Source organism: Nicotiana sylvestris, chromosome 3 (genome assembly GCF_000393655.2).
Source record: "Nicotiana sylvestris chromosome 3, ASM39365v2, whole genome shotgun sequence".
Taxonomy (NCBI): Eukaryota; Viridiplantae; Streptophyta; class Magnoliopsida; order Solanales; family Solanaceae; genus Nicotiana; species Nicotiana sylvestris.
Genome location: NC_091059.1, coordinates 160,910,473 through 160,932,057, shown reverse-complemented (window position 1 = coordinate 160,932,057; position 21,585 = coordinate 160,910,473). Strand labels below are relative to the sequence as shown.

At 38.0% G+C, this 21,585-nt stretch overlaps 1 protein-coding gene across 2 annotated transcripts; it reads left to right on the top strand.

Annotated features, from left to right (window-relative positions):
- The first annotated feature begins 1,183 nt into the window (after nt 1–1,183).
- Nucleotides 1,184–4,125, top strand: LOC104234952 (transcription factor BC1). Of its 2 annotated transcripts, none has more exons than XM_070171122.1 (8): nt 1,184–1,739; nt 1,852–2,040; nt 2,168–2,245; nt 2,382–2,450; nt 2,559–2,645; nt 2,761–2,934; nt 3,373–3,499; nt 3,652–3,872. In XM_070171122.1, exons 1-7 carry the CDS (start codon nt 1,329–1,331, stop codon nt 3,463–3,465), a joined length of 1,101 nt encoding a protein of 366 aa, XP_070027223.1. In that variant the 5' UTR covers nt 1,184–1,328; the 3' UTR covers nt 3,466–3,499; nt 3,652–3,872. The 2 variants fall into 2 exon arrangements, with proteins under 2 accessions (XP_070027223.1, XP_009786910.1); XM_009788608.2 differs by having other exon boundaries at nt 1,185–1,739; nt 2,168–2,233; nt 3,652–4,125.
- Nucleotides 4,126–21,585: the final 17,460 nt, after the last annotated feature.

Below are 21,585 nucleotides of genomic sequence, written 5' to 3'. Positions count from 1 at the left end.
GGAGCATTAAATGGAAGCGACAATTGAAGCGTCAATTTTTCATAGCATTAATGGTGACAAAAATTCTCTTTTAATGAAATCCACTTCCCAAATATTCAACTAAGGAATAAATGGAAAGTGGGGAGACTAGCTGTATTGGGAAAATTGTATTTAAATATAAAGGTGACGTGACGAATACGTGTCGAAACACGTAGACTGGTCAAATGGTCAAAGAGTTACAATTAGCCAAGAGGCACGAGTTGCAACAGATACGAGCAAATAGCAGAGGAAGAGGCACGAGCAGGAATACAAATAACCCAGCACCCGTACCTATCCAAGTCATTTATGTCCGAGAATCAAAAGGAATGAATCTGACGTTAGAAAAGAGTGCATATACGACATTTAATAGGCATTAAATGTGGAATACATTAGAGAATTTGTATTGAATATAATGATTATGTAACGTAGCATTAAATATCTTTAATTACTCATAATAGCCTCATTAAGATTTGGACAAAACGTATATCTCCAAGATATCTATAAAAGGGAGACATCTAATCAATTGTAAGGACACGAAATACTATTGATATAAACTTTGGTTTACTTGTTTTTCTCTTGATTACTCTCTTGTTACCTAAATTACTTCATTTTATACACTCTTTTGATTATCAATAACCCGTGTTCTTCTAAATTCTAGCTGTGACTAAAATTTCATTTTTTGGTTAAACACTTTGTATGTTTATTTGCGGTTGATACTGCTTGTTCTCTTATTATCTTGTTATTGTTACTGTTTATTTTCTTATTATCTTGTTGTTGGTATTACTGGTTATTTTTGCTTTTTTTTTAGCCGGGGCAATATATAGGAAACAGTCTCTCTACCCTAAAAATAAGAATAAGGTAGGTACATACTACCTTTTTCATACCCACCGGTGAGATTATACCCTTTTTTTTGGTTGTACTGTGTATGTTTATAATGATAGTACTGTTCTGACATCATTATCTGCTAGCTTAAATTATTTAATATGTTAAAGGAAAATTATTTAATAAGCTTAGCATATTTAATAGCTCCCACCTTCCAAAAGCTTGATAAGACCAGTCAAATGCAAAGCAACTGCATGGGTATGAGCTAGAAAATATTTTTAGCTAAAATTTGGATGCCTTATCTCTCTCCTTGTGTTTATATAAACCTGACCCTTTAGGACTTTCTCAAACTCATTATAATATTTACCTCTCTCTTGACTACTGCCTCTGTTACCATTTCTCTCTTTCATCACTTTCTTGAATCCTTCCCTTGGGATTTTCAAAGAAAATCATATACTAATAAAGAAGAATTATTTGTAAAAAAAAAGATGGCTGCTTTTTCAGACCAATTACAGCACACAAACCCTTTCCTTCTTGACTCAGTTTTTTTGCCAAGTTCTCCTATTAAGATGTCTGGTTTTTTAGAGGAACAAAACAATTCTATAGTGCAGAATTGTTTTACTCAATTTTACCAACCAGAATCTTTTCAGCAGCTCCCAACTGCCAATGTGATTGTTCATGAAAGTAGCTATTGCCTTGACCAAAGTACAAATGTTACACTTAGCCAAAATGAGCTTAATTCTATGACCAACAACAGTAGCAGCAGTGTTAGCTTGGATATGGATTCTTCCTCTGTTACTGATAAAATAGAAAGTGGGAATAAGCCTAATTTTATTCCTATGGACAAGAAAAGAAAATCCAGAGAAGGGTCTTCCTCAATGAGTTCTGCTCATTCTAAGGTAATATAATTCTTCTATATATGTCTATAATTTTTCATCTCCTTGATAATGTTCTTGGCCTTTATCCTGATGAATTTGAATTGGGATTAATTATATATCTGTTTTTTCTTAGAATGTAAAACAGGTTGATAATGGGAAAAAGAAGAAAAGCAATAGCCAATCAGTAGGCAAAGATGAGAAAAAGGGAAAAGATGACAACAAAAAAGAGGAAAAGAAAGCTAATGAAGAGGCTCCAACAGGCTACATTCATGTTAGAGCAAGAAGGGGTCAAGCAACAGACAGCCATAGTCTTGCTGAAAGGGTACAACTTTTTTTCCCTTTAGTAGGATTAATTTTTTTCACTAAGATAATAATTAATTACCCATGTCATAGGGTAATTATTCGTTTGAACAGTTTTTTTCACTGTTTAACTTGTGACATGATCTCAGGTGAGGAGAGAGAAAATAAGTGAAAGGATGAAGATACTGCAATCTCTTGTTCCTGGTTGTGACAAGGTGAATAACAAAGTTAGTTCAGTAATTTGTCTTTTATTTGTCTTTCTATGTACAGTAGAGTGATACTTTTTCAACAAAAGTAGTCTGTATATTTTTCTTTATTTATTTAATTGTTCTGACAATTTTCATGTGACCTGAATGAGATCAGGTAACTGGGAAGGCCCTCATGTTGGATGAGATAATCAATTATGTCCAATCTTTGCAAAACCAAGTTGAGGTAAAAATAATACTCCCTAGTAATTAATAATACCCTTTATTTAATAATTTCACTGTCTCATTCATTTACCAAAAATATTACTAATATTATGTGGTTCTTATGTATCAGTTTCTCTCCATGAAACTTGCTTCTTCGAATCCAATGTACTATGACTTTGGCATGGACTTAGATGCACTCATGGTCAGACCTGACCAGGTATGAAATTTTTTTGGTTCTGTTTATGGATTTTCTTCAAATATTTAGTAGTTTTATTACTACTACTTTTCAATATTAATTAATCAGACTTTTTTTTTCTTTAATCTTTTTTCAGAGTTTGAGTGGATTGGGAACACCACTGCCAAACATGCAGCAAACTAGCCCTACTAACATTACATCACAGGCAGCTGAAGTTATTCCTAACATTAATAATAGTGGCTATCCTTTCTTGGATAATTCAGCTTCACTCATGTTTCAACAAGTCCATTTTCCTAATTCCATTTCTCAGGTATTGCATATTCATTGAATATGGTCATATGGGCATCTATAATACTTCTGTATATAATCACCAACTAGACAAAAACCTAAAAACACATATTATGATGGATCCTATGTCAGACACGTTGATGATACGTTTTTAAAAGTATATTGAGTTCCACGAACATAAACAAACAAATTAAATATGTTAGGAGTTTATAAGTTTTAAGTCGTGTATAATAACCGGTAACACTTCATAACAAGCCTAATATTGTAATTTGGAAAAATAGAGTAATATCCTACTATAATAGGTTAAATTGCACTTATATATAGTGTAACAAAGATTCATACTAACTGTATATGTAACCCAAATCTAGGTTAAATAATAGAGAGAATACTGTTGAACACAATTGAGAAATATTATATAGCTGATGTTTATCTAACATGGACAAGTACATATCTTTTTCAGGGTAATGGACAGCTCTTATGGGGTGCAGATGACCAAAGACAAAAATTAATTAATCAGTCAGGACTCAGCAACAACTTTTGTTCTTTCCATTAATGTAACACCAAAGCCCTGCCCTACTTAACATCTGGTGAGCTATCCATCATAATCTTAGTATGTAATTCAAGAGACAACATCATAGTAATATTTTAATTTATGGTTTAAGCATATAGATAGCATTAGAGGATAATGCATGTATACAATTAATAATTAAGGAGCTGACAATTTTGTAAATTTGTGCAGCACTTTGGAAAGGAGGTTTTATCCAGCAAAAGAAGTGGGGCTAAAACAAAAGAAAATTCAAAAAGCTGACTATATATAGTCCTAGTATATAACCTGTGCATGCGTATGGAGGAAGCTAAATCACCCTATCAAGGCTCGGATTCTTCTTAAATATTCACTAGATTGAAATGATAGGCCTTTTGGATGGATGTTATGAATCAAGAAATCAGTGGAAGCCAAAAGAGTACAAAGAGTCAACTGGCGGAATAAGAAGGCAGAGATCTTTTTGGAGATCCTTTTGATTGTTCCTGTCCAATATTTTGACTTATAATTCTTGAATCTATTGAAAGCACAAGTTCCTAGAGCCATGTGATGGTGGTGGGTGGGTGGTTAAAACCCTAGCTTAGCTAGAGGGGACAAAATGTAATTCGCTTTTTCGCATCTTCTTCTTTTACCACTAGTATTAATGGATATTTTTTTTGTTGTTTTAGCATATATGGCTTTGTTATTACAGTTAATTTTTACTGTTTTAACAAGAGCTTGATGTTATTTTGTGAATGCCACATGATTGATTTGCATAAAAGATGGAGGATTGTTGCTTTCATATCTATGTTTGTACGATGGAATCTTTCTGAGAAAGAAAAAAGACTCGGTAACAACCCTAGGCTCTAGCTAGCTAGTTAACGGATCTACTGCCTTCACCTTCTCTTTTTGGGAAAAGACTTGGTCAAACTCCAGTATATCTAATGCTGCAGTTAAAAAATTAACAACGGGTTTAAATACCTAGTATGCGATTCACGATTTCATGTTATTTGCGGCGTCAACCTTAAATATTTAATCTCATTTGGTGTTTAATGACACTTAAAAAAAGCAGCACGGTGTACTAAGCTCTCGCCATGAGCGAACCTACATGTTCACCCTTTATCAGAAAATTACTTGCTACTATAACAAGTACTTAACTTATATTTACAGTAACAAGTTGTAACGACCCGACCGATTGTTTTGAGCATTTTGCACTTCGCTCGCCAGTTCTCGGGTATGACTATCCCTGTGTGATGTATTACGACTGATGTAAATCGTCGGCTTTGGTTTTCAGGGATATCAAAATGGATTTAGAAGAACAGTTCTCAGTTTGAAGCTTAAAATTTGAAAGTTTTGATCAAGTTTTGACTTTTTAGTATTCGATCTCGAATTTGGATTTTTATGATTTGATTAGCTCCGTTAGGTGATTTTGGACTTTGGAGCGCGTTCGGAATGTATTTTGGAGGTCCGTGGTTGATTTATGATTGAATTGGCGAAATTAAAAATTTGGTATTTTTCGGTCGACAGTAGAAATTTTGTTATCGGGATCGGAATGAAATTCTGAAAGTTGGAACAGGTTCATTGTATTATTTGTGATGTGTGTGCAAAATTTCAGGTCATTCGGACGAGGTTAGATAGACTTTTTGATCGAAATCGGAATCCGGAAGTTTTTGGAGTTCTTAGGCTTAAATCTGTGATTGATTTGATGTTTTGATGTTGTTTTGAGGGTTCCGAAGCTTGGAACAAGTTTGAATGATGATATGGGATATGTTGGCATGTTTGGTTGACATCCCGAGGGCCTCGGGTGAGTTTCGGGTGGTTAACAGATCAATTTTTGGACGTTGGACTTGGCAGTTTTGCTGATTTTTGTTCATCGCGTTCGCGAAGGGTGTTTTATGTGATGATGATTTTGTTCTACGCATTCGCGAAGGAAGGGACGCGAACGCGAAGGTGAAGGCAACATGTGCATCGTGGATGCATGCTTGGGGTCGCGTTCCGAAGAGGAGTGAGGTCGTTGGGCACCCCAGGCCCTTGTGCTATGTGTTCGCGAGATTAGTATCACGTTCGCGAAAGGCTAGACTGGCGAAGCATCGCGCTCGCGTGGCAGCGTCCGCTTTTGCAAAGGGAAAATTGGAGAAGCAGTGTAATTTGGTTTACGGAAACACGAGAGGGTGGTCGCGTTCGCAAAGAAGAAAATTTTACTTGGGGCAGAATGTTTAAAAGTGGGTTTCGCAATTTTTGGTCTATTTTCTCCATTGTTGAGCGATTTTTGGAGCTTTTGAGAAGGATTGAAGAGGGAATCGAAGGAAAACACTTGGAGGTAAGATTTTTGAACTCAATACTCGATCCTATGTTGATTCTTACTTGTTTAAACATGAAATTTGTGGAATTTAAAGCCTAAAATAGGGGAATTAGGGCTTGAAATTGGAGATTGAAAATTGGGAATTTTATGGGTCATTCGAGGTCCGATTTTGATGTTCTTGGTATGTATGGACTCGTGGGAGGATAAAGATTCTATTGATGTAATTTTTTATCGGATTCTGAGGCATGGACCCGAGGGTCGGGTTTGGCCAATTTCGGGACTTTCGGTGTAAATTGGTTATTTTCGAGTGGGCTTTGTTCCCTTAGCATATTTTGATGGTATGAATCTGATTTTGGTTAGATTTGGAGCAATTGGAGGCCAATTCAATAGGCAAAGGCATCGCAGGCTAGAGTTTGGACCGGATTAAGGTAAGTAATGATCGTAAATGTTGTCCTGAGGGTATGAATCCCTGGACTTCACATTGTTGTGCTACTTTGAGGTGATGCACACGCTAGGTGACGAGCATGGAGCCGTGCACCATTGGGGATTGTGACCTGGTCTGTCCCGTACGACTGTTAAGTCGCGTATTTAATTGAAAACTGTTTGATATCATTGTGTTTCGAAAATATTGCTATGTTTTGGGTGGAACGCCATATTTGGGCCTCGTGCTAACTGTTTTGAACCCTTATGGGGCTTTTAAACTATTTTTTCTCACTGTTTTGACTTAATAATTGTACTCAGTCATGCTGTATTTTATTAATTTCTTAACTTAGACTTATTTACTAAATTTTGATACTATAAACGGTATTTTGAGCTGAACGCCCTGTTTTACTAATAGTTCGAGTGGCTTGTGAGGTTGATGGCTGAGAGAGGCCGAAGGCCTGATTGTGAGGTTGATGACTGAGATAGACCGAGGGTCTGATTATGAGGTTAATAACTGAGAGAGGTCGAGGGCCTGGTTGTGAGGATTATGGATCGGGTTGCACGCCATAGCGATATATAGATCGGGCTGCACGCCGCAGTGATATGTTGGATCGGGCTGCACGCCGCAACGATATAGCTCTTGGGCTGTAGGAGCCCCTTTGGAGTCTGCACACCCCCAGTGAGCGCAGTCGACTATATATATGAATCGGGTTGTACGTCGTAGCGATATATAGATCGGACTGCACGTCGCAGCTGTTATTATATGGTACCTATTGAGCATGAGTGCTGAGTGGGAGCGTTGATTGATAAGAGTTGAGTCATGAGTGACTGACAGGCTTGCCCGATGGGCTATATATACTTGTATATGAGTGATGTTTTGCCTGAGGAGCCTGTTTATGAACTTAATGTTTTTCACTCCTCCTTAAAGTGAGTTTCTGTTAAATATGTTGATTAAATTAATGCTTTCACTCATCTTTAGACCGAGCATCTATTGAAAATTTTAAACAAATGCTTTAAACAACTTTCATTTAGACTGAAGTTTTTACAAGGCATTCGGAATTTAGTCACTAATTTCGCTTTGTTACTTCCTTCGAGATTTTTAAATTATGAAATGGTTATGAATTTCTGTTTGCCGAGGGGCTGTATACGAACTATGTTTTGCCCGAGGGGCCGATTATGATTTTCATCACTTTCACTATATATTTTATTAAACCTCTATTGAAAAGGTTAGAAAGATATTTTCTAAAGGATTTTACTGAAGTTGGAAAAATTTAATGAAATGACTTGAATGGTATCCTGTTTTGGGAACATACTGTAACCACTGTGGTTCTATGACGTGGTTTACGTGATTTCTTACTGCTCAATCTTCATTTACTTTTATTACTTACTGAGTTAGCGTACTCACATTACTCCCAGCACCTTATGTGTAGATTCAGGTATTTTAGAGCTCGGTGGCAGGTTCATCGGAGTTAGCAAGGTAGCTGCCTGGCGAGTGCAGCGTAACCTTGCTTTTCTCCCTCCTTATTCTTCTTTAATGTGTTCTTGTGATTTTCCCGGCCATGTTGGTCTTTATGTTGTTAGACAATTATAGTAGATGCTCATGACTAGTGACACCCCGATGTTAGGCTTGTGTATTTATTCTGCACTGTTCATTTAGACTTACATTATAAGATATCTGATAATTAAAGGCTTAAAAATGATTGTATTGATTAAATGGTTAATTCAGGAGTTATGTCGGCTGGCCTAGTTTCACGATAGGCGCCATCAAGACCGGGTCAGTTTTAAGGTCGTTAAACAAGTACTTCACTTAGACTTACAAGCTCATAAATTAAGGACAGCTAGTCCTGAACTTACAGTAACAAGCTCATAAGTTAACACTTGGTCCTGAACTTTATGAGCAGAAGGGTATTTTCGTCCGGGCGGGTAAAGTTTATTAAAATAATGGCTAAAGACTAAAGACATTTTAAATAATGCTTAAAAGTAAATACATATCTTATTAGTGGCTAAGTGTGTACTTCCCCCTAAATCTGGTTTTCTATTGTATATTATAGAAGTCAAATAGATTTTCTTTAATGACATGTTTTTCTGAGGATATTGTTAAATAAAAATAGCCATTATATATAATATCTGTGTGTATGGGTAAAATCAGGGGTAAGGTCTACCCCGATTTTCCAGTAAAAGAATAGAGGAAGGGCACAGACGCACGAGATTGTAAACGAGGTTAAAGGCCCTTTGTATCGAGATCCAGGGAATCGAGATCCAGGGAGAATGAACGATGTGCTTGTCATCAAATTTTGTAAAGCAGCGCACCCCGGGCCAAGAATGAGTTCTAAGACTTCGAAAAATACGGTAAACGGTTACACATGATGGATAGAGGGTCGTGATATTCACACCCAATCTGATATCACGACGTGGATCTCGCTAGACACCGGTTATGGATCAGTAATTACTCGAAAGGGAAGATTTTTACCCTCTTTAGACTTATATTAGGGATAAAACTCTCCTACTATATAAAGGGAAAGTTTTTCTTTTGTAAGACACACTATAACACGTGAATCAAAGAAATACAAGCTTATTTTCTGCCTTTTAGCTATTGTTTAAAGTTCTTGTTCACTTATCATGTTCTTCATTCACGACTGGGCTCGAACTGAGGGCCCAATCGAGGACGAGGTCACTATTCAATCTAAATTCAGGCTTGATCATAGTATTGCAATTGGTTTGAACGTTTATTTCACTTCTAACTCATTTATTTAATATTCTTAAACTATTCATGTTAGATTAAATCACATATCCTTAAAACTACATACAAATTTAATAGTTACCCAACTTTGGGGTAAACAGTTTGGCGCCCACCGTGGGGCTAAGGATAATAGTGGTAATTTGATATGAATCTCCGTAACACACCATATTTGACATTTGTTCTTCGAAGTCTTAATTTCAGGTCAGCCCAAAAATGTCAAACTATCAGTATGCTCACATGAATGTTGATGCTGAGTCTGGATATCACGACAAAAATAATAATTTGGTGCCCAGTAACGAGGTGTCTCCTGCCGATCCCAGTCTTAATATCCCTACGGCTAATTTTCAAAATGTTGCAACTCAATAAGCGACAATAGTGCAGCTACAAAATCAAAAGCCATGCCCCCAATAGGGTCGGGCCCAAACAATCTCGGGAAAGTACCCGAAGAAACAAATAAATTACCCAGTGACCGGGTGAAGTCTAGCCCCGGGTCAATCTCGAGGTAATGAAAACGCTTGAAGCATTGAAAAAACAGGTGGAGTTGATAGGTTACAAGTACCTTGGGCATATGTACTTTATCTTATGTTTTGATGGTCTAACAAACTTATCATCCAGAACCAGATAAGGAACTTGTTACACATCTACAAGACCTTGAGATCACAAAGTTCCAGGTGGGGATCTAGCATGGGATATAACCCAGCTCTTCAGAGTGGAAGGAACAACTGAGGAAACAAGTCCCTACTAGTTCTCGAGGAGACTATATGAAGTCAACTCTCCAGCAGAAAAGTTACTGCCTACACACGCTACTGCACAGGAACAGTGCAACAGTCAACTTTCTATGGAAAGCTTTTTACCTACCTTGCTTACATCATTATAAATGATGTCACACACTTATAAATACCATCAAGGAAGGTAAAATAATTTTCTTCATGAGAGAACCAGATAAAGGACCTGAAGCAAGCTTGGTATAATCAGTCAGGTTAGTCGACTCAAGATGATCTGGGCAGTGTGCTTTAGATTCACAGGAATCATATTAGGGACCTGATACCTTGGTGTTCCCCTGACAGAATTATAATTCAACAGTACAGCTGGAAAGCAACTGCAGAAAGTGACTGCCTGCAGCTGTACACACAACAGTTCTGCAGACTGCGCATCAGTCACTTCCTATTGAGATTGGACATCACCATTGTGAATTGACATCACTAAGGTAATGTCTTTTGTAGTATAAACCTCATGCATGGCACAAGATTCAGGTTCAACACTTCCAAATACAGAAAACGAAAATCCTCTCTCAAGTGCTTGCAACAATTTCTCTCAAGAACAAAGCTGCTTCAACCTCAAGGACCGGATCCAAGATTAAAGATGTCTTAAGTCCTTAGGTTTTTTGAGTCTTTGTTAGTTGTTCTTCAATTGTAACACCTATTTTGCTTTCTTAGAAGCTGTTTTAGGAAACCCAAAATCACAAACCCTCCAAGTTTGTGTCTTGGCTAGAGTTAGCCGAGTTGTAAAGCCTTTGTAATAGAGTTATTACAAAGTAGCTTGCAATAGGGTTATTACAAGTTAGAGTGTCAAAAGCCTTTTGTAACTGTAGAGTGACAAATTGGCTTGTGATAAGAGCATCATATGTTAGTAAAATCCTTTGTAACTAGGGATTCACAAAGTGGCTTATGGTAAGAGTACCACAAGTTAGTTGAGTTGAATTCTTTGTAATTGAGTCATTACAAAGTGGCTTGTAATAGGTTTTTACAAGTTAGTAAAGTTGAAAGCCTACAAGTGTAGGTCGTGGTTTTTGTCCCATTGAGTTGGGATTTTTCCACGTAAAAATCCTCTGTGTTATTTACTTACTACCGAGCTACTGTGGTAACAATTAGAGAACCTGATTCCCTGAACTGATTGGTTACACAATCTATTGCTTACAATAGGAACTGCTAGATAATCTATTTCTCTACACAGTGGGAACTTATCCTGTGTCTCATCTATATATTGGTTTCGCAGTTAGCACTGTACCAAACTGATATAGGACCAGATCACTATACAGTTTGGTTCCTCAGTATTTTCAGTGGAAACTCATAGAGAACTCAGTTCTCTATACAATCTGGTGGACGCTTAGTTTCTAACAGGATTCATCTGAGAAGAAAATTGAGACTAATGACAAGAAGGTAGAAACATACAATTTCAGGCTCGATCAGATCCAGGGAGCACCCCTATATTGAAGGGGCCAGACTCCAAGAAGTTTATTCAGAAGCCTTTTCCTCCGAGCGCGACACCAAAACTGATCCCAAAGAGTTTTCGTATGCCTGACATCCCCAAATATAATGGGACCACATATCCAAATGAGTATGTGATCTCCTATACATACGCAATCAAAGGGAACGACTTAGAAGATGATGAAATTGAGTCGGTGTTACTGAAGAAGTTTGGGGAGACTTTGTCCAAGGGAGGATGATATAGTATCACAACATACCCTCAAATTCCATTGGCTCAATTACTATGCTTGCCAAAGCTTTCGTAAAAGCCTATGCCGGGGCTATCAAAGTCGAGACCAGAAAGTCAGACCTTTTCAAGGTCAAACAGAGGGACAACGAGAAGCTTAGGAAGTTCGTGTCAAGGTTCCAGATTGAACGGATGGACCTACCTCCGGTTGCAGATGATTGGACCATTCAGGAATTCACTCAATGGCTTAACCCCCAAAGTTCATTGGCCTCTCAACAACAAACAAAATTTGGTTGAGTAACCGGCAGTAACCTAGGTCGATGTCCATAACAGGTACCAGTCAAAGATCAGGATCGAGGACGACCAACCCTGGCCCCCTTCTGAATCTGTTTACCCCATCAGGGCTGACGATAGATCTAGGAGGTACATTGATGAAGAGCCTAGATCGGTTCGAGATTGGTATCAACCATACAGTGCGAACCGAAGAGGAAATGGATTCAGGCGTCATCCTGCGAGGAACGAGAAGAAAAGCGATCGAGGGCACGATGGTCGAGGCTTGATAAGCAAAAATGGGTTCTATAAGCCGATTGGGAGAAGGGAAGCACCGAGATTGTCGGCATACAACTTCAACATGGACGCGTCAGCATCGTATCAGCCATAGGACGCAATAAAAAGACCAAGTGGCCCGAACCTTTGTAGTCTGGTCCTATCCAAAGACATCTCAATTGTAGGGATGAAACTCTTTTCTTTTGTAAGACACACTGTATCACGCGAATCAAAGCAATACAAGCTTATTTTCTGTCGTTTAGCTACTGTTAAAGTTCTTGTTCACTTATCATGTTCTTCATTCACGACTGGGCTCGAACCGAAGCCCCAATCGAGGATGAGGTCACTGTTCAATCTAAATTCAGGCTTGATCATAGTATTGCAACTGGTTTGAACGTTTATTTCACCTCTATCTCATTTATTTGATATTCTTAATTGTTCGTGTTAGATTAAATCACATATCCCTAAAATCACATACAAATTTAATTGTTACCAAATTATGGGGTAAACAATCTGCAGCTTCAGAATATATTTAAAGTTTATTTGAAAATAGGTAAAATCAACAATTAATAATAATTAGATGCGTGACCCTTGCGTACTCCAAACACGACCATTGATTTTGTGGTAGAAGGAGTAATGCTAGTTCCGTCTCATTGAGGCTGACAACAAAAAAGCAAAGATTTTGGTCATATGTTTACCATATCCCATGGCAAGGGATTAATTAGTTATCTCTAATATAACTTGGCGCTAAGGTCTTCTTAATTAAACGTGCGTCTCTCCAGATATATATGATCTTAGTTGTAAAGTTAACTAGGTTTCTCTTACAGGGTAAGATATATTCGTCCTTTTTTTCTTTCTTTTTTCTTTTTCCGAGACAACGAAATAATATTGACAAGACTGCATCTCACCTTGATCTGGAGGATAAAGGCACAACCCTCTGACGATGCTAGTCTCCTCTTCGGAACTTAACCCTATTTACTGCATGTCCATAAATAAGAGTCAAGATTCCATAGACACCTAGCTAGGAGTAACTTTTTAGCTTCACTTAAATTTCTCTGAATAGAGGAACCAACATCAGATACTTATTTCATAATTATGAAATGATTAATTAATTATTCTATCACTAATTAGATTCAGATCTTTTAAATCCTATGTGTACTTGTTTCCAATATTAAGGGAAATTAAGAGAGGAGATAAAAAGGGAACCGTCTTAAACACAGTGTTCAAGTGATATGTCCGAATTGTATGTGAATTATAAAGACATTTCCATGTGATATTTTTGTTTCCAGGAGACATATGGGAGTTTAGATCCACATGTTGGAACAGTCGCTCAATACACAGTTGATTTATCTCTACTAATCCCTATGCCAATCACAGATTTTCAAATCTTTAGATTGCTAATCATCCATTGATAATTAAGTCCCCTTTTCAGCTCATTTTTTCCTTGATTTGTCACTTTTAATCCTCTAGAACAACTAGACGAAGTGTCCCCATATAAAGGGATGACCCCAATTATATTTAAACACAATATTTCTGTCCTCTCCTTTCGAAGGTGTCAGATTGGTCAGATTATTATTGCCCCTTCCCTTTTTCCTAAGCCTAGGGTCTACCGGAAATAACTTTTCTCCTTAGGTATGCGTATATTCTATCCTTCCTAAACCCCACTAATTATGAGATTACACTAGGTTGTTGTTGTTGTAGTATTTCTGTCCTTCTTTTATGTTTCTATTAATTAAGAAATATAAAGAGTCCCGCACTATTCACTAATACTATTTTTTTGTTTAATTATTTGATAATCGAAATCACAAACCCAATAATTAATTTAGGTTTACATCGCATAATAAGGACCATGTAGGGAGAGCACTTCCCAGTCATCACTATGAATTTTTGTAAAAATAGTACGGTATAGCCAGTTTTCAGACTGGTCATTCAAAAATAGCCAGCGTTTACCAAGTCAATGAAAATATAACCACTATTTTGCTGCAACAGAGACTAGTCCAACATAATATACTGGAGTTTGGTGCACCTGTGTATGAACTCCAGCATATCATGCTGGACCGGTATACTTTGCTGGCTCCAGTATACTGGAGTACCGGTGCTCCAAACTCCAGTATATTATGTTGGACTAGTACATTCGCTGGAACTCCAGTATAGTATGCTGGAGTTCTAGTGTACTTATGCTGGAACTCCATCATAATATGCTGGAGTTCCAACATACTTATCCTGGAACTCCAGTATAATATGTTGGAGTTCAAGTATACTTATGCTAGAACTCCAGCATAATATACTGGTGTATTTTCTGGGTTTTGAACAGTGTTTTCACTCAGATTTATTTTTACATGAAATGTAGTTAAATTTCGATTACTTTTGAAACTGAGCTATTTTTGAACGACCAGTTATAAATTTGGCTATTTTTTAATTTCACCCTGAATTTCTTTATTGCAAGTGTTCGAGCCTGAGACTTTTAATTAAGGACGAAGATTCTTTGGTTGGATCTATTCATTAATACTAGCCAGTTAAGGAAGAAACTTCTACGTATTTAAAATCTGACACCTTGCTTGGATTCTTAGCGTATTGTGTCCCTTAGCTGATGGCAATTTACCATTAAAAATTCCATCAATTTTGCCAAACGACCAAGACATGACTAATCCATGAAAGAGGTAATCCCCACCCTCCCAACCAAATTTAGTATAGACTTCAGAATCAATACATATCGCTTTATATATGCCAATTGGCTAAAAAAATGGACATATTGAACCTACTGCCATGGATGCTGTCCCACTACTAAGCAAAATAAATGCAATTTTGCCATATATTTTACCAAAAAATATATTTTGCTGCCATCTATGGATGATGTTCTGATAATATATAGTAATTGCTTTGACAAATACTTTAATTCCTCCCCCCCCCCCCACCCCACCCCCCAAACTCATCAATTTGTCTCCAAAAGGTCCCCACTATTTCCTTTTTGTTATAAATAGAATTTATTTATAGTGAATATCTATATTTGAAGAGATTCTAAGGTTTATTACTTTGTGGCTAAGTCGCTCTCTCCCTATAAATAGGGGGTTCAATTTCATTGTAATTCATCCCAAAATTCAATAAGAATTTCCTCTCTCTCTTTCTCTGCAATATTGTTCTTCTTCTTTTATTGTTTTCATCACACGTTATCAGCACGAGACTCTACCGTCTCAAGAAGCATTTGGGAAGATTAAGGTATAACTTTTCTCCTCTTTTTAATTAAGACTGACACTATGGAAAGAAAATTCGTTGCCCTTGAAATTTCGGGCAAGAACTATATGACATGGGTGTTGGATGCTGAAATCCATTTAGATGCAATGAGTGTTGGAGACGCCATTAAAGACAAAACTAAAGCATCCAACGAAGACTGTGGTAAGGCCTTGATTTTCTTGCGTCATCACCTTGATGAAGGGTTGAAAATAGAATATCTCACAGTCAAAGACCCACTTGTTTTGTGGAATGGCTTAAAGGAAAGATATGACAACTTAAAGTTGGCCACTCTTCCACAAGCACGATATGATTGGGCTCATCTGAGGCTCCAAGACTTTAAGTCTGTTTCTAAATATAATTTTGCGATGCTCAGAATTACTTCTAAATTGAAACTCTGTGGAGATACTATCTTTGACTATGATATGCTTGAAAAACTGTTTACAACGTTTCATGCCTCCAATATTGTCCTGCAACAGCAGTACAGAGAGAAAGGTTTCAAGAAGTACTCTGAGTTGATTTCTCTTCTCCTTGTGGATGAACGAAACAATGATTTGCTCATGAGAAATCACAAAAATCGACCCACTGGATCTACACCATTGCCTGAAGTGGATGGGGTGTATTCCCATTATGTTAAGCGTGGAAAAGGCCGTGACTTTATTTGTGGTCGTGGTCGTGGCCGTAGACAAGAAAGAAGCTAAGGTCGTTAGCAAATGTCCTAATTGATGTATATCATAGCCTTATTAATGATAAGGAGATCCTGACCATAGAACTAGGAGAAGGCGAACAATCTAGAGATGATCTGGTGGTCTGTGTAGTGGACCTAAATGAGACCATAGCTAATCTTGCAAAAGAAAAAGAAGCTTTGAATGAAAGAATAACTAGTGTGGAAAATGAGAGAGACGACCTGATGGTAGTAGTTGTTGATCTAAAAGAAACAATAGAAGGTCTTAGCAATGAGAAACACACCTTAGAAGGAAATATTGCAACTACTGAGTAAGAGAAGGATGATCTTTTAGTGATATGCACCGATCTAGAGGAAACCATTGAGGGACTCAATAGAGAATATATGAATGTGAGTTTTGGGAAAGGGAAGGAAGTAGCTAGTGAGTCACACATCAAGCTTGAAAATGAATTAACTGTTGTGAAAACCAGTCTATGTAGGGAACTCGAGAAGAATCAGCAACTTCAAAGCTGAATTAGAGAAAGAAAGGATTGATCTTGAACAATCTCTAAAGTGGACCTGGTCCTCAGATGCTGTCACTGCCATATATCTTAGCAATAGTGGAAACAGGCAGGGGATCAGGTTGCAAAGGGAGAAAACTCCTTACAATCCTCACAGCAAGTATGTCACTGTCCTTGATAACTGGCTATGTACCCACTGTGGGAACAATGAGCACTTTAAAGAAAATTACCAGGCCATGGTTCAGTCTGTTCAGAAAAACAAAGTGTTTACTGATAAAGTGACTACTAGCAAGGGACCGGGTACCACTCGCAAGAAACGGATGTTGCCTGCGGACTAGGAAAGCCCTTATGCATCCTTTTAATCATAGAAAAGGACCCAAACTAGTTTGGGTTCCTAAATCTAACCCTTGATTTGCATGTGCAGGGAACAATAAGAGGAAACAGACTGCGATGGACTATGGATTGTGGATCCTCAAAGCACGTATTTTTTCTCACTAAAAGCCCTGCAGGAAGGGAATGTATCCTTAAAAAGAAAGGAGAGGGTACATTCTCAGTAAATGTAAAGTTGGAAAGGTTCTTTGGCACTCAATTCAGAACGTGTACTATGTGAATGACCTAAAGTATAGGTACCAATCTGATAACTAGCCAAGTGGTCTCAGTGGACAAAGAAAACAAGAACATCCACTATGTTGACTATGAATCTCCAAAAACTGGTGGTATGAGATGGGTGAAGTCGGAACTTTGGCATGAAATATTGGTGTATGCAAGCTTCTCACTTCCGAATAAATTAACTCAGAAGGACCTGGTCCATGGTCTGCCAAACTCAAGAGTCACCTGGGCACGGGTTCACAAAACAAAGGAGAAGACTCTTGAGGTATTAATGGTTCTTGTCAAGAAGATTCAAGTGAAAAAAAAGGGATCACGCACAACTTGTCAACACCAAGGACTCTACAGCAAAATGGTATTGCTGAAAGAAAGAACAGAACTGGAAGATGTGGCATGGATAATGCTCATCAACTATGGAATCACCAAGAAATTCTGGGCAAAAACAGTAAATACTATTTTCTACTTGGCAAACAAGTGTTTGATCAGGTTGCTCCTGAATCAACACCCACTATGAGCTGCCAAATGGAAGAAAATGCCTTCTTGACTGAAAGACAACTCATCAGAGAACCTTCTTGACTAAAAAGGACATGTTCTCGACAACGGGAAAGACCATCTTGGGAAGTTCAATGCAAAAGTCAAACGAAGGAATCCTTCTGGATTACTCTCCACAAAGTAAGGCCACAAAGTCTACAACAAAAGGCACACTAAATGGAAGGAAGTGCTCATAGAGTATTCAACAAGACACCTTCATCTAGCCAAGGAAGAAACAGTGATGATCAATATGATGAACCAACTCTGGTCCCTGGGAAATATCTGAGGCTTCAAATAGGGAAGCTGATAAAATGAGTAAGATGAAGGAGACTGGTGAAAGACAATGCAACATCATCTTCCACTTCTCACAAGGAACCTGGTACTTCACGTACTACCACTGAAGCTGAAAAAAGAGTAGAGATGCAGCTCATGGCACTCCACAGCAACAGAACACAGAGTGTGGGGAAATAAAATTAATCTTGAAATCTCCCCTACCAATCAAAGTTTAGTCCCAAACTGGAAACACAAAAGCTCTCATCTATGTGACAAGTTAATCACTTTCTTTTATTCTAGAGTTAGATAAGTCTTTTAAAAACAATTCTTTAGTCTTTTCTGTATCTCCACTCCATAATAGAATCCAAAGTGAAAGTCCATAGGAATCCTACTTGAAGGCTACCTACAGAAGTTTGAGATACCTTAAGGGAACTCAGGACCTGGTATTGTGTCACCCTTCAGGTGACAGTGTTTTAATCCTATTGGGAATGATGATGTTAACAATGCAAGTTTTGCTGTGGAAAGGAAAATCACTTCTGGAAAGGTTCACTTGCCATTTCATGCCTCATACCTTGGGGGACAAGGAAGCAAAACTCAATGGCCTCGTCAACAACTGAAAAAGAATCTCAAAGCAAGAGGACCATGCACATTGATTATCTTCTGAGGGTCAATATGAAGAAAGGGTTGATCTGTGGAAAGTCTTGCAGAACAGAAGACCAAATTCCAAATATATTTATCAAAGCCTTGAGTAGAGAATATTCTGGATCAAACAAGGTGAAGATGGGGTCATAAAAGTCTAATGAAGAACCTAATCCTCCATCAGCTGGCTATGCAAAACACTATCAGGTAAAGTTAGCTAAAGTGTTTTCTCACCAAGCCTAACTCACATCAATATTATTGCAGGTAAACACGCATGATGATCATAGAAGCTAAAGGTACAGTTATGAACTATGAAAGAGGAGTTGTTAAAACCTTTTTCAAAAAAAATATATTATTCTGGCATAAGGTTCCTGTACTCCAGGTTAGGAGTAATGTACTTATTCTACATGCATTTTGAAAACAAAAAAGAAAATTTAACAAAATTAACTCAACTGCCACATCATCCGACTTTTCAAAGTCTGCATGTCAGGTTTTGTCTTTCAAATCCCTTCATCCCCTCTGCACGGTAACACCTTCCCACAAACCTACCGTCGTTTTCAGAACTATTCAAAACCTGTTTCTCTCTCTCCTCTCATCATTAGCCCTTCTTCCAATAAAACTTTCTTTCTCTCTCACAACAAGTCATGAACCTTCATCTCTTTTGTGCAGCTATGATCCTCTCTTCATCTCTCTCTCCCAATCTACTTGCCTTCCAAATACTCCTATAATGGAAATCTAACAATCGCCCCCTTCTCCCACCATTAACACCAATCCCACTTCTCTATCATCCTTGAAATCATCTCCAGAGCTTCACTATTTCACTCATTCTACTACTTAACCCACTTCTGGCTCCTCCTTTTTTCCTACAGTTTTTCCTTTTCAGACAAACCCTAGTTTCCCTCAATATTTTGAAAACCCTATGTCTAGCCATTCCTCTGATCTCATCAAAGAACACTCAGGAGATTTTACCTCTCAAGTGTCAGAAGTCCTTGAGGATGATCCTGACCAATATCTGAACTCCTCCATCCTGGACTTAGTGACTCTCTCAGAGTCACCAGAAAAGGAAGCAGCGCATAACATCATGGCTATCGCTGCTGAGAGTTTGATAAATGAATGAGCATATCTCTCGTCTGAGTATCAGGGGGAAGAAACTTCATTCCTAGAAGATGTAAAAACCAAAGTACTCCTCAAGTCTTTGGCTCATGAGACTTTCTCAGAAAAACCTTCTGAAGAACCTGATTCTTTCCATGCAAACCCTCTCCTACACCTCGTGATCACTCTAAGCTCGTAGAGTCCTCCTCCAAATCACTCACTATTAGGTCACAACAGCAAGAGAGTTTTGAGTCCACATTGCAGAAAAGTAAGAGGAGTGTCAAGACAAGGAAAAAGAGGATAACGAATCAAAGGGAATTTGTCACTAACAAGAGTGTTCCAGTAAGTGGGATTGACAAAAATCCTCCAAGGGAACCTGGTTCCTTAGTATAACAATCTATGAAAGCTCAAAAGTCTATGGATAAAGCTTCAGATGAAACTATTGAGCAACAAAATGGTTCTTCATGAAGGGAAGCAACAAGTCTAAAAGGAGTCAAACAGAGCTAGCCATGTCTGAAGATAATTCTATAGGGATAGTAAGCTGGAAAGGAAAGTATGTTGAAGGGTCTAGCAAACGAAAACAGGAAACTGTTAAAGAACCTGGTTCATAGAGGTCTATGCCCTGTGATAGTGGTCTTTGGCAGCAGAGATTAAGAACTCAGAAAGTCTTGTGGGGTCGTACATTTGATCCAACAATTTCGGAGATGGCCGGTATGAAACAAATTCTGGAGATTGTGGAATTTCAACAATAGGAACACTTGTTTGAAGGGAGCATGCCTCTGGTGTACGAAGATGCGGTACAAACGTTTTACGCATCTCTTTTCACTATTGAAGGGGATCATATTTATGCGCTAGTAAATGGAGTAGACATTGTACTCGACGCTTCAATATTGGGTAAGGTTCTCAGAATTCCATGTGAAGGGATGTCCTCAGTTAAGGGTGTTTATGGTGTAAAATTTAGGAGAGCTATCATGAAGGAGCAAGCTATTCAGCAGGGGGAATAGGTCGATAAGAAGGTGTTGCTTCCTGAGTATCAACTTCTCTTTGAACTGGTCAATAAGGTGCTCTTACCTCGTTTTGAGAGGCGATCTATTGCTATAAAATCGGATTCTACAAGGTCCCCTTGGAGAATCCCAGAGTGGGCACACGCAAGCAAACCTTCTCTAAGATCACTTTAGAAGAATGTGAAAGTGTAGAAAGAGCTGGTGGAAGCATCTCGACCATTTCTCAGTTAATCAATGCTCAAAATGTAGCTTCTGAAGATATTAGGAGGTTGAGGGCTCGAAATGCCATACTGGAAACTCAGCTCAGTCAAGCAGTTAAAGGTCCTGATTCTGTTCATGAAGAAGTTGCTCGATTGATAAAGGAAAATGATAAACTTTGGGCACAATTATTTGAAGAACAACTATCTGCAAATGCTCGACTGGATCTGGTTCTCAAAACCATTGTTGTCTATTCTTCCAAGCCTCTTTCTTCTAGTGTCCCCTAGGATCCTCCTAGTGTCCAGCTATTTTTGCTCTAATATTCTGTGGCTGCTGTTTTATTTTTGTTTGCTTTTTTTTTGTGGTGGCATGCTGAAATTCACGATTACTGCTCCTGTCTTACTGAGTCCATTGTAAACATTAATAAAATAGCTCCCATTTTTGCCTGTACAATGCTTTGTTCCTCTGGCTTCTTTTTTTTGTCATGTTGTGTGCACATATGTGACATGAGCTAGCTGTGTTGGACTTCTTTATGCTAAATACCTGCTTGCGCTCTTTTTAATGATGCCAAAAGGGGGAAGAATATAAGATTTCAGGGGAAATTTGTGTAGTTTGGAATATCATATTTCAAGAGAGCTCTAAGATTAAGGGGGAATCAAAAAGAAAAAAGAGATCTGAGATTAAGGGGGAACTTTTTGTAGTTTCCGGTATCTTATCTGGTTATTTCTACTCTAAATAAATACTATATATGCCTAAGTTTGTCATTAATGGGTTTTCAATGTCTTTGCCTTATGCTTCTTATGTTTTGATGATCTAACAAACTTGTTGTGAAGAACCAGATAAAGAACCTGGCCCACATGGTATACATTTCAACTGACTTGGTCCAGTCTGAAAATCAGCACATGAATGAACGACCACAGGGAGGAACACAACAGGAACCTGGTGACCTGGTC